This window comes from Galleria mellonella, unplaced genomic scaffold (genome assembly GCF_026898425.1).
Source record: "Galleria mellonella isolate WM207_F2 unplaced genomic scaffold, CSIRO_AGI_GalMel_v1 utg266, whole genome shotgun sequence".
NCBI classification, from domain to species: domain Eukaryota; kingdom Metazoa; phylum Arthropoda; class Insecta; order Lepidoptera; family Pyralidae; genus Galleria; species Galleria mellonella.
In genome coordinates, this window is record NW_026442061.1 from 2,692,390 (window position 1) to 2,706,874 (window position 14,485).

The 14,485-nt window shown below is 34.3% G+C and overlaps 1 protein-coding gene across 1 annotated transcript; it reads left to right on the forward strand.

Annotated features, from left to right (window-relative positions):
* The first annotated feature begins 586 nt into the window (after positions 1–586).
* Positions 587–14,449, forward strand: LOC113516064 (phosphoglucomutase). Its single transcript, XM_026900410.3, has 10 exons — positions 587–967; positions 1,916–1,997; positions 2,968–3,167; positions 5,925–6,081; positions 6,613–6,801; positions 7,170–7,370; positions 8,367–8,574; positions 9,444–9,627; positions 10,719–10,798; positions 12,477–14,449. Exons 1-10 carry the CDS (start codon positions 728–730, stop codon positions 12,613–12,615), a joined length of 1,680 nt encoding a protein of 559 aa, XP_026756211.1. The 5' UTR covers positions 587–727; the 3' UTR covers positions 12,616–14,449.
* The last annotated feature ends 36 nt before the right edge of the window (positions 14,450–14,485 follow it).

The window sequence follows — 14,485 nt, forward strand, 5'->3', positions numbered from 1 at the left end:
CATTGCGATTTGACGTCTGGCTGACACTTATACTTTATTTTAGGGATGTCGATCATTTCAAGAACTATTTAATGACAGATAATCAATTAATATTTTTGTTGAATCGATTAAAATAAATCTTTACTTACTATATATCTCTCGAAGAAGAGCAAACAATATATATTAATAAAATTTCATTAAAATTAGCCGAGTGATTACGGATATTAGTCTAAAGTTCAGGTATTTTACGTTATTTACGTTTGCGCCGTAAACGAACATTGTTATTTTTATATACTAAAACAAATTAGATTATCTAGACAAATAGAACAAGCAGTATTATTCGAATTGGTATTTGATTTATTGTTTTCAAAAGTTGCAAGAAAGATAATGATAATCTTTCAGAAGATTAAAATCCCGCAGCTCAATTTAATGAATATCAAAAAAAGGCTAAATTAAAATATTGTTATTTACAAATTTAAATAAAATATTACTAAATTGATATTGTTTTAATTAATTAAAAAAGTTTTAAATCTTCTAATCGAATATATAATAAATCGAATACAGGTCACTAATCGCATCCCTAGTTCATTTTTCATTTGTCAAAATCATATCCGACCGAGTGGAGTATACGATTTGTTCGTCTCTATTGACCTTAAGAACTGTGATAATTTCTAATTATATTATTTAATATAAGGATTTAATAAGATAAGACTTGTTAGTGCTATTAGAATTGTTACATTAATTAAAGATGCCTGCTGTAGTTACAGTGAATACTAACGTTTATGAAGGACAAAAGCCGGGTACTAGTGGCTTACGAAAGAAAGTTAAAGTTTTTCTACAGGAAAATTATACAGAAAACTTTATACAGAGTATTCTAGATGCAAATAAAGAGGCTATAGTGGGGTCAACGTTAGTCGTCGGCGGAGATGGCCGATACCTTGTAAAAGAAGTGGTTGACAAGATTATTAAGATTTCTGCTGCTAATGGGGTAAGTTGTTTTAAAAAAAAAGTTTAGAATATTGTTTTGGCGGTGAATACGCTATAATAGTTATATTGTATTATATCTAGTTTGATTACTCTAATGACGAACTTTTAATATTATACAAGTTAGATATTTTATTTAAATTTTTTCTGTCTTTTTTTTTTATAATGTTTTGTTCTGTTAATTTTTTATTTATTATTACACTAAGAAATACTACTAAATACATAAAAAATAAAACCTACAAAGTTATTTGAAGTATTAGTTTCATTTATCACTTTCTTCTATATTTATTAATTTAGTAGATGCAAAAGAAAAATCGGTCAGTGTGTACCAATAGTTGCAGTTTTTGTTAAGTCGAGTTAAGTTTGAGTTGGGGTGTATGAATAGAGACATAATTAAAGAGCCTTACAAAAAATAGAAATAGTATTTTTTTTTACAAAGGTCAAACGTTTTGATGATTTTTTTTAAATCACAATATACCCAATTTTATGGGTTCATTTATTGTATATCACCCTATTTCTGAGATATAGAAGCTTGAATAAAATTTATCCCAGTTCTAAAAATGTTTATGGTGCTCCCGTCGAGGAACACTATGAGTTAAACCCATAAAATTGGTATTGAAAAAATATAATCTTCAAAATTTTTTTAAGTTCCTTGCCCATAGTGCACATGGGGTATATTAGACATATACAGGGCATATTTAGTAGATATTTATAATTGTAGTCAGAAGCAATAAAGAATTATAATGTATTTATTATAATTATTGAGATATGACACCATATTCCTTAGGATTGGCAACACAGGCCTTTCCTGTCCATGTTTATAGATTGACAGTTACTACTTTTCATCAGATGGGCAATTAGCTTATTTGTAATTCCAAGACGCAAAAACATTACCTGTACACTTAGGGCTCAGTAGAAATAATCCTCATCCTATTGAAAATATTATTGCCAGGTGTCAAAATTGCTGGTGGGGCAAAATGGCATACTGTCAACACCTGCAGTTTCTTGCATTATTAGAAAATATAAGACCCTTGGTAAGTAAATTACCTTTAAATATTTCAATGTACAGAAAAAAAATATGTTAAACATAGGTATATCCAACAGTACCGAACTTATATGATATATCAATTACTTGTTAAACAAGAGTGATTCAATCTATAGAAAAATATAAGATGCCTAAAATAAAAAAAAGAAAGATATTGCATCATGAAAAAAAAAAAAAAACCAATAAATTTGACATTGACTTAATAATGCTTAAACATTACTTATATTTATTGTATTTTATAAATGATTTTTATCATGTATATAACTAGAAATTTTAAGTACCCCTCCCCCCACAGAAAAAATCCTCTATATCTATTATATAGAGAATCAATAAGGAACAACACAAATTAATCTTAGTACCCTATACATAATATTAGATTTTCCCATAAAAACTTATAAAAGTGAGGGTAGTTCTAGAAAAATACTGGCACATAGAATTTCAAAAAGTAAAATAAAATTTTTAAATACATTTACAATTATGAGTACATGTGTGAGTGGGATCCTTGTGATATTATCATATCTATTCACTAGTCATGGGCTAGTATTGTATTATTATTATCTGTGGCATGAGCAATACTGATATGATATCATCACAACAAAAAAGAGCATATTTCTTTTTAAAAGGCTGGCAGCACACTTGCAATGTTTTGGTGTTGTGGGTGATCATAGGTGGCTGTGGTCATATACCATCGGGCGAGTTGCATGATTGTTTGCCCCCTGTGTTATAAAAAAAAAAAGATAAGTATATATTAAGTTCCTCTGGAAGTTGGTAGTGAAAAAAATTTTGGAAAAAACCTGGAATCCATCATGGTTAATTCATAAGGAATTTGTTATGATGGATTTCCTTTCATCCTCATTTATCGCCAATGCCAGTGTATACCGATAGCGCAGGTGAGGATATCATTCCATTTTTACCCATTAAAAATATTCCTAGTATAAATAAATAATTTGTATTAAAAGGTGGCATCGTCCTGACCGCATCTCACAATCCTGGCGGTATTAACAATGATTTCGGTATCAAGTTCAACTGCAGCAATGGCGGTCCGGCGCCCGATCACACCACCAACGAGATTTATGCACTCACCACAGCCATAAAACAGTACAAGATCGTTCCAGATCTCGTTGTCCCAATCGATAAGATTGGTACACAAACTTTTAATGTAAGTATGAATTTATTTTCTGAGGGACATTCAAGTATTATGTAACGTAATTTTTGAAAATTTTCGACCCTTTCTCCCCCTCATGTAACGTGCCGTAATATTTTTCTGCAACCCCAAATGCAAATGTTATACAAGATCCCCTTTCCCCCTGCCCTTAAGTTCGCCAAATGTACATAGAATATTACTTGGCGTTTATGTTTAAATAATAAATAAATATAAGTTACTTTTACAAGGAAGCGGATACTAATTCGATTGTATTTTTTTGTGAAATGTTACGTGATTACTTTATCAATTATGTGCCGATTTTGATAATTATTTTTTGTTGTCGATGGGGTTTACTCTCTTGTCAGAGCAATTGCTTTTTATGATGTAAAACCTACTTGTAGACGCACGATTCCCCATTCTAAATTCAAATTAGATAATTCTTATTTTAAATGAGAATTATGTAATTTGAATTTAGAATACTGAAGTAAAATTTTTACACTATTCTTTTAGTGAATTATAATGTAAAAGATTATAGGGATCCATTGAAAATTAGAGCTGTTTATGATTCTCTATCTACTTACAACATAAATCCGAGAGAATCCCATCGCTGCACTGGGGTGGATTTTAAGTCACAATTTCTCTTTTATCTCTTAATCTAATATTTTATTTTGATAATTTCTCGAAATTACTGTTTTATTTATCATCATAAATTAAATTTATAATAATTTTGTCATAAATCTACGAGTATTAGAAAATTAGTTTATATTGGTCCTTAAAACAAAGATTTCGCTGTAATATCAAATTTTAATTTTAGAGATATAACTTTAGAGATGCATCAGAACCGAGCCCACTGTCTGTCTGTCTTTTTGTTATAATTATAAATTTTTCTTAGATTATATAGATAGTGTCTCCATACAAATGCTTCGACAAAAGCGGGTCAACTTTTTCATACAATTTTGCGTGATAAATAGTTATGAGTGATTCCTTTAGAATTTCTGTATTTATTTTGTCTTATAATTTCTGCATCTTTTTAATGCGTAAATACTAATTTTATTTATTAAGTAATGAAATATAGATACGTCAAAGAAAATTGTGTGCCTAAGTTTATAGAGCACTAAAAAAAAAACAAGACAGCTGATTTGATAATTAGCTAACTAAAAGTTGACCCGTTTTTCAGACTCTATGCTGTACCTATATAATCTATGATTGGCTTATTTATGATTATATCTAATATATAAAATTCTCGTGTCACGGTGTTTGTTGCCAAACTCCTCCGAAACGGCTTTACAGATTTTTATGAAATTTTGTATGCATATTGGGTAGGTCTGAGAATCGGCCAACATCTATTTTTCATACCCCTCAATGATAATGACCCACCCCTAAATTTTTTTTTAATGTTTTAACAAAATTTTCTACTTTCATTTTATTATGGTTTAGTATAGAAAAATACATACAACTCCAAATTTTCACCCTTTTACGATCAACCCCTATTTTTTAATCGCGATTTTTATAGTATGCAATAGGTTTGCAAAATGGCACTCGAATATAATAATTGTTGTACGATAAATGTTCATGTATAGTTCTCGAAATAATGTATATGGTAAAACAACGTTTACCGAGTCAACTAGTATAGATATATAATCTAGGATATTTTCTTGTTTCCTCTGTTTTTTTTTTATACAACTATGGTGGCCAACAAACATATGGCCCGTCTGAGAATTACCGTAACCTATGGACGCCTGACCAGGGATGTCACAGGCGCTTTGTTGACCCTAATATATGTAGTTGGAGGGAAAGGGATTGTTAGTAATGGACACTGAGAATCCCATTGCTAGCAATATACCCAAACAGGTCGACCTCCACGCGGTTCCCCCTGGAAACTATTATGGTTAATTTCTGATGAATTCATCATGATGGGCTGACTGACCTGTTTTCATTCTCATCTATCACCGTTCACTGGTGCCCCGCCAGCGTATCCCGTTAGCGCAGGCGGGGTTACCATACCATTTTCACCCATTAACATAAAAAAATATATGTAGTCTTTATTAACCTGTTTATATAATCTTGGTAGCACTAACCATTATTTATTTATTGTTTAATGGTGTTCTCTGTCACGGTTCAAGGTGCTTTTTTTTTAAGTGTTATGTACATTTTTTGCGTTATTAACAACCAATGACCATGACTTTTTCATTACATTACAGTGCACAAATGATTCGAATCTTATCATTGAAAGTCAAATTTGGTACATATGTACATATCTAAATTACATATCTTGATTATATACGTAAATAACATATGAGTGATGTTTTTTAAACTTACTGTAACCTACGGTTTTGCTCGTCTATATTAGGAGAAATATTTTCTTTATTTTTTGTTTTGTATGTTTGTTACCTATGGGGTACTCGATTATAAATCGATTAAAAAAAATTTTTTTTTTTGAGAGTATATACTTACAGATTGGTCCAAAAGAAATTATATCAAAATCGGTTCAGTAATTTAGTTTTTAGATCAAAATAATTGGTGTTGTCACAATTGAACTAAATATTTCTACGACTATTTCTTGAAGTCGGTTAAGAGGTATTGGTGGAGAAACGTCGACGTAGAGTAAGAATAGTATTGTTAAGTGTTTCTGACATACTGGCAGCTTTTACAGCCATATAGTTTTTATATACATATTTTTTTAAATTCTATTTTGAAATCTTCTAATAAAAGTTTAAGAGATAGCAATAATAAATCTAAATCTTTGTAATAAGTTATCAAATCTGTTGACAGATCGATGGCCGTCAGTTCACAGTGGAGGTCATTGACTCGGTGCAGGACTATGTGGCGTACATGAAGGAGATATTCGACTTTTCCAAGATCAAGGCCCTGATTCAAGGCTCAGAAAAACGAAGGCCTTTCAATGTGCTCATTGATTCTATGAACGGGGGTAAGATATTTTTTAGCAGAGAAAGAAGAGTGTTTGTTTGTTTGCAACAGTATATTTATCTTTTCATTTGGGGGAGTTTTGCCAATAGTTGCCACATTTGGCAGGCGGGTTGGCAATTGCAGTTGGATTTTATAGATGTTTTAAGAGGGATGCTGCGGCCCATCCTTCGACCAGTTCCCTTAGTCGCCTCTTACGCCTTCAAACTGAAATACAGCTGTGCAAACAACTGCTTCACGGTTGAAACACGAATTGTACAGAGGTTCCCAAGTAAACGACTTTTGTACAAAGTCTCCCTCTGGTACACATACAATTTGCTAATCTCGGCCACACTGCGCTGAAGACCGGCCATTTTGGTAATGTAACGTCGCAGAACATGCTCGCCTGTCATCCATTCGTATTAATTTTAAATTTATTGACATGGCTATGTGGTGTTAAATTTGGTACTTGTTTAATTGTCTTTACATTGCTTAAATGTTGGCAAACTGATGTTTTTGGAATTGCAGCAGTAATTATATTTTTATTTTGCTCCAGTCACGGGTCCATACGTAAAAAGGATCTTCGTGGACGAGCTCGGTGCCCTGGAGAGGAACATACGCCGCGCGACCCCGCTGGAGGACTTCGGCGGGGCCCACCCGGACCCCAACCTGACGTACGCCGCTGATCTGGTTGCTGCGGTCAAGAACGGTGACTACGACTTCGGCGCCGCCTTCGATGGTGACGGTAATGCCACAATCTAGAAAATTATCTATTACTGAATACTCAAAAACAAAGGTTTACAATTACTAATAAAAGCAAGTAAATTATTTTCATGATTAATCTTTCAAAACAACGTTTGTACTAATTGCAGGCGTTCTTAGCCTACGGTAACCGCTTCCCATTAGGTGGGCCGTATGCTTGTTTGCCACCTCAGTGGTATAAAAAAAACAAGAAGTTATTTATTGTATTATTATTCTTCTATTTTACCATAATGCAGGTAATTTTATCTATTTTTTAATGCACTGGACAATTATTTGGCCCAAAGTAAAGTATTCGCTTTACAAGCAAATTTAATATACAGTGGCGACATCTATCGAACTCCTTATTCCCAGGTGATCGAAACATGATAATCGGTCGCGGTGCGTTCTTCGTGACGCCGTCAGATTCACTGGCCGTGCTGGCGAACAATCTGCAGCACATTCCATACTTCCAAAAAAGTGGAGTGCAGGGCTTCGCGCGGAGTATGCCCACCGCCGCTGCAGTCGACCGCGTGGCTGCCGCTACTGGAAGGGAAATCTTTGAAGTGCCCACTGGTGAGTGATAGTACAAAGAGTATGGGCGGAAAGGATTGTTAGTAATGGGTAAGTTTGTCCCTGTCGCTGTCAATACAATTTATCAGGTCGACCTCCACGCGGTTCCCCCTGGAAACCATCGTGAATAAGTTATTGTTGATTTCCTAACGATGGGTTAACTGACCTGCCTTTTTATCCTTACCTATCATTTTTCACTGGTGCCCCACAAGTGTTTAGCGGTAACGCAGGTGAGGTTACCATACCATTATCACCCTTTAAAAAAGTACAAAGAGTGTTTGATTAAAAGGAATAGAGTCTAAATTCGTATGTCTTTATTGGCGACGAAAAAATAACGTTCATTTGCCGCAATTCTATTATGCAATTACGTTTCCAATACAAAATCGATTTACATAATTATTTTTACAGTCTTAGTTCTGTTCCCGTCACAATTTAGTAACGATTGAATCTGCGGTTTTTCTTTGTGGAGCAAAAAATTGTCTGTTGCAATGTTCTATGTTATACAGTGCCGTGTGGTCCCGGCATAGAATGGACCACCATTTTTTTTCACGTAGATATCGTAAGAGGCGATTAAGGGAATTTAGTGTCTCTTTTTAAACATCACCAAACCCTAACTCAATTTTTTTTGATGGATGAAAATGGTATGGTAACCCCGCCTGCGCTAACGGGATACGCTGGCGGGGCACCAGTGAAGGGTGATAGATGAGAATGAAAACAGGCCAGTTAGTCCATCATGATGAATTCATCAGGAATTAACCATGATAGTTTCCAGGGGGAACCGCGAGGAGGTCGACCTGGTTGGGTATATTGCTAGCAATGGGATTCTCAGTCTCCATTACTAACAATCCCTTTCCCCTCAGCCTAACTCCAGTTGTCAATCCGCCTACCAAGCGTGGCAATTACTGGCTCGGGACCATTCCTTATTCTTATATCTTTATATCCAGTCTATGGGGAAAGTCTATATTCAGCCGTGGTAAATAGCATCAATATCTTTTCCAGGTTGGAAATACTTCGGCAACCTGATGGACGCTGGTCGCCTCTCCTTATGCGGGGAAGAAAGCTTCGGTACTGGATCAGACCATATCCGCGAGAAGGACGGGCTGTGGGCGGCGCTCGCTTGGCTGCAGGTCATCGCAGCCCTCGGCCAGTCCGTAGAGGAGATCCTCACGGCTCATTGGCGACAGTTTGGACGCAACTATTTCACCAGGTGAGCATTTTTGTACAAAGAAGGTGATAGTTGTAATGACCCTTACTGCTGGGGGAAAGGGATTGTTAGTATTTGGGATCTAACAGCCTGTTGCTATATCAATAGCATTATCACCTATAAAAAAAATAGGGTATATCAATACCCTATTTCTTTTATAGGTGATAATGAAATTATATCCTCGCCAGCGCTGACGGTATATGCTGGCGGGGCACCAGTGAAGGTTGATAAGTGAGCATGAAAGCAAATCAGTTAGCCCACCGTGACGAATTTCACTAGAATTAACCATGATAGTTTCCAGGGGGAACCGCGTGGAGGTCGACCTGATATTGGGAACTAACCTCTCTCTTACTAACAATCCCTTCCCCCCCTCTACATACCCTATTAGATCGAACTCCACGCGGTTCTCCCTGGAAACCATTTTGATTAATTCTATATGAATTCGTCACTATGGGCCAATTGACCTGCTTTTATCTGTCATCTCTCACTGGTGCCCCTCCAAACTGGTAACCCTGATGATAAGTAAGAATGAAAGGGCAGATCAGTTAGCCCATCGTGATGGCTACATCTGGAATTCCAATCCTTCTTGTATAGTATAGTGTATACCAAATTTTATAGTGATTCATGCCCTCAGGTGTAATTAAGGGTTAACTCTAGGGTCAACAACTCTAGAGTATTGCAGGTGTTCATAGGCTACGGTAACCACTTACCATCAGGTGGGCCGTATGGTTGTTTGACATTTCAGTGGTATAAAAAAACTAACAAACAATCTTACTTTCACATTGATAACATTAGTAAGGTTATCAGGTATGATTATGTTGTTTATCAGGTATGAAACATTTTCTACCAGGTATAATTATGTTTTCTACCAGGTACGATTATGAAGAGTGCGCCAGTGACCCGTGCAACGAAATGATGCAAATCCTAGAGAAGAAGATCACGGAGCCAGGATTCATAGGGTCGTCGCACTCGAGCGGTGGGAAGACGTATGTAGTGAAGTTAGCTGACAACTTCTCCTATATGGATCCCATCGACCGGAGTGTTGCCATGAAGCAGGTGTGCCATCTTATTGTATTGTATTGTAAAATCTTTATTGTACATAATTCATACGGAATACATCTAAAGATTTAATTAACAATGGCGGACTTATCCCATAAAGGGATCTCTTACAGTCAACCTTTGAGAAGGTGAAAGAAAACTTGTACAATGTACAAGGGTAACAAGGGTACAGCTAAAGATAAACTAAATAATACCCAGTAAAAAATTTAATATATAATACAATAAAAACAGCTGTATACACTTTCATATGTAAATAATAAAAGTACATAAATAATAATATAACATTAGTACATAAGTAAATAACAAACTTACACACATAAATACAAATAAAAAAAGAAATATATATATATATATACATAAGATATACATAGATTCACAATTGGCTCAATGAAAAGGGATTCTCAGAATAAAGTTTACCGAATATATAAAAATTATAATCTTACTATATAATGCAATAACATCGAAACGTAAATATTACTGTCCCAAATTGGATGCGATTTTGATTTTCAGCTTCTATAGTGATTCACAGTTGCGTTGCACAAGCATACAGCCAGTCTGATGGTAAATGGTCATTGTAGTACTATGGACGCTGTCACGTGCGCGTTGTCGAACATGATGAAACTTTATAAAACTCCTTGCTGTAGTCTCTAGGGAAAACCTTGGCTGGGAGTACATTGCATAGCTTGAGTGTTCGCAGGAGGAAATAGCTCTGAAACCTCACTGTATGCAACTCTACTGTTAATAATTTTTATTCATTCTTTCTATCATTCAAAAAAATAATACACAAATATTAATGAGAAGTGATACAAATGGTTTCCTTATCGCTATTCGCCCCATTGCTAGCAATATGCTCTATCAGGTCGACCTCCACGTAGTTCCCCCTGGAAAGGGTTATAGGCTAACTGGCCTGCTTCATCCTCACCTATCATCATTCACTGATGCCCCGTCAGTGTATACTGATAGCGTGGGTGGGGTTACCATTACATTATCACTCATAAAAAAAATTGTGCTTTGATTAATTTGGCACTAGAGGGCGCTGTGCAAAATGTTGCTGTGGTGTTAATATTTTTTATTAATTCTATCCGCAGGGACTACGCATTATATTCGAGGACGGTTCTCGGATTGTGTTGCGTTTAAGTGGTACCGGCAGCTCAGGAGCGACAGTACGGTATGTTGTCTTACATAAGTTAATATTGTAACATAATGGGCAACGCTGGGTGCAGTGTTGTGTATGTTTTCCCTAGTCAGACTTTTTTAAATGGATGATATTGGAATGGTACCCTGCCTGCGCTATCAGTATACGCTGGCGGGGTATCAGTGATAGATGATAGGTGAGGATGAAAGCAGGTCAGTTAGCCCATCGTGGCGAATTCCATAAGAATTAACCAAGATGGTTTCCAAGGGAAGGGATTAGAATATTACATATATATATATATATATATATATATATATATATATATATATATATATATATATATATATATATATATATATATATATACATATATACATATACATACATATACTATAAATAAATATAATACTTACCTACTTACATAACAAATGTTAAAATAAATGAATATACTATTTTTTTATACAACTTAGAATGGCAAACAAGCTGACGGCCCACCTGATGAAAAGTGGTAACCGTCGCCTATAGACATGAGCAGTACCATGGACATAACAGAGTATACTGTTTCGCCCATGATATCCCCCATGCGTTGCCATTCCTGAGGACTCATGTTATCCCTCTGTACCCTGTAAATTTACTCCATAACCCACCGAAACACAGCCATGGAAACACAACAGCTTTAAGGTAGAAACACGAATGGGACAGGGGTACCCAAGCAATCGACTATATATAGATTTATTTCTTATTTAATAATAACTAATAACTTAATTATATATATATATATATATATATATATATATATATATATATATATATATATATTCCGTATAGATAAGATGCTAATTATACAAATGTTATTAATAAATAAGAAACTAACATGTTCATTATCATATAAATGGAGGTAATTAGAGTCGCTAGATTCCATAACTATACATGTTGTTTCTACCTCTGGTTATCGATTATTCAGTTTTTATATACATATCTGTGACACTTGTCTATCATTGGTGTAGGCAGAAACAAAGTAACACCAACACAAGAGGGAGACTTTGTTCAAAAGTCGTTTGCTTGGGTACCATTGTCCTATTCGTGTTTCAATCATAAAGCAGTTGTGTTTGCATGGCTGTGTTTCGGTTTGAAGGGTGGGATATGGCGTGAATTTACAGGGTACAGAGGAATAACATCTGAGTCCTCGGGAATAGCAACGCATGGGGGGTATCATGGGCGAAACAGTATACTCTGTTATGTCCATGGTACTGCTCATGTCTATAGGCGACGGTTACCACTTTCCATCAGGTGGGCCGTCAGCTTGTTTGCCATTCTAAGTTGTATAAAAAAAAAAGCTTTGATTATAATTATAGTTTAATCTATCGAACCGATAGAAAACAACAAGTTTCGCTATCAGTGCTCTTTTTAAATAACCGACTGGTTATTTAAAACTTTCTGACTAGAAAATTTTTTTTTGGTTCCGTTTTCCCTATACTTAGGGAAGGCAAAAGGACTAAGCCTATACAGCTGTTGTCTTCAGTTAATATCTGATAATAATAATCGGAAGCATTGAAAAATATTGAATTGTTTTTGAAAATTGACAGATATAAATGCGATGTTGCCACACTTCGGTAAGAAAAAGTTATGAATGCTCTTAAGTATTTCTACAAGTGGCAACACTGTGTAATGTGCTCTATGGTATTGAAAAGTGAGTTTTTCTTCCCCACAGATTATACATAGATTCCTACGAGGCGAAGGAGGTGCTGGGCGATGCGCAGGTGATGCTGCGGCCGCTGGTGGCCGTGGCCCTGCAGGTGTCGCGGCTGCAGGAGTACACGGGCCGGGACGCGCCCACCGTCATCACGTAAACGCATCTGTTGTTACTTTTTTAAACTTGGCATATTTGGTAAACAGTCTAAGAGTCGTAGTATGTTATTTTTAAAACTTTTTTTTTTAACGAAATTATAAACATAGTATATAAAATTCCCGTTACGTAGATGTCCCGACCGTAGATGGACCGTTAGCTTGATTGCCATTCTAAGTTATATAAAAAAGAATTTGTAGCACTGATATTCTGCTGATACCATTCCGTACCGTCGATAATGATGCGTCCTCAGCCTGAAAGGTCCATTGAACTCTGCGAGATATACAAAGCAAATCCAGACCTCTTAAACAAGGCATAGACAAATTTTTGGATGGAATCGCTTCAGCTAACGTTCACATGAGAAGGATCAACACAGTTGTCTCATATGCTCACTAGAGATAACAATCCTATCAATAGATTCGTTTGTACTTTGTCTAAAGGGCCTGTTATGATTTGTCTATGGCTTAATCCCTTAGGAGTAAAAATAAAACATGTCATGCTGAGTTTTATTAGGCTGTTTACACGATTATATATAAAACTGATTAAATAATTAAACAATTTATCAATAATTTATCTGCGATTAAGCGTACATTGCAATAATTAATTGCTTTGATAAGATCATAATTAACCATTAAAAGATTTTAATGTAATCATTAATGGGCTTCGTAGACGATCAATCGGTTACAATCACTCACGTATTTATTATTATTTATCAGATAACGAAGGCGGAATAGCTCCGTCTCTGTTTCACAAGCGATAATGGATGTGTGATTAAATCAAGCTACTTGACCGTCTACAGGGTTATTTTTAACTTTTTTTTTTTTATATAAAATGTTCAATCTAGATGTAAAGTTTTTATACTATAGTGTAAATAAGAGATGAGATATTTTTCTTAAATATTGTTAATACATTTTGGTTTTTTAAATTACGTTTTAAGTTGGGAACCAAACAAGAATAGTGACTAGTTAATTTTTTTTTGTTAATAATTATTTGGGAAAATTTACATATAGATATTATTTGAGGAAACAATTTCCTAACTGTTGTTTATTTGTGATGGAAATTTGTTTGGTTGCCTTCACATATAGTATAGGTATAGGTTTTAAGGGCAGAATTTTTAATAAATGGATATTACGGCAGCTTTGTTTATTTAGGATTTTTATGTTTTGTCAAGATATAGTTTGAAAAACGGGGTGTCCTGTAAAATATGAGACATCTAGTAGGCTTGATGTTAATACTACTGAAGTTGGGGTTGATTCTTTGGGGTCATTTCTTTAAACCTGTCTCTAAAATTTAAATCTTAGCTTAATCTTTATTCACGAACCAACATGAACTAAATTTCTAAAGGATTCCAGTCAATATTATTATAAATTTATTTATTAATTTAAATAATTTTGTACATTCACCTATAATATATATATATATATATATATATATATATATATATATATATATATATATATATATATATATATATATATATAGGTTATAACAGAAATGTACACAGGCGGATTTATCCCTTAAAGGGAGTTCTTCCAGTTAACCAATAAAAAAATAGAATGAATTTAGTTTATGACGATTCATAAAATAATAATTTCATGAAACTTTCAAATTAAAATATGAGATTAATAGATAAGTTTAGAGACATTGCAACACAGAATCGACTTCCATTAATAATAATAATAATAAAAAAAAAACTATATCAGCACTTACATGTTTAATTTTCTTAAAGATTTAAAAATGAAATTGGCCAAAGATGTTTAAAATTGTTGTTTATTATATAATTATATTATTACATTACATTAATTGTTACATAATATCTGAATACATTTTAACTTGTTTATCATTTGTTTATTTTTAAAAATACAGTCTAATAT

What these genes read in the sequence shown, in the direction of transcription:
- LOC113516064 (XM_026900410.3), top strand. Translation starts at nt 728, where the DNA reads ATGCCTGCTGTAGTTACAGTGAATACTAACGTTTATGAAGGACAAAAG. An exon ending in AATCTTTGAAGTGCCCACTG is followed by an intron (nt 7,371 to 8,366) that starts GTGAGTGATAGT and finishes TATCTTTTCCAG; the next exon opens with GTTGGAAATACTTCGGCAAC. An exon ending in AGCTCAGGAGCGACAGTACG is followed by an intron (nt 10,799 to 12,476) that starts GTATGTTGTCTT and finishes TCTTCCCCACAG; the next exon opens with ATTATACATAGATTCCTACG.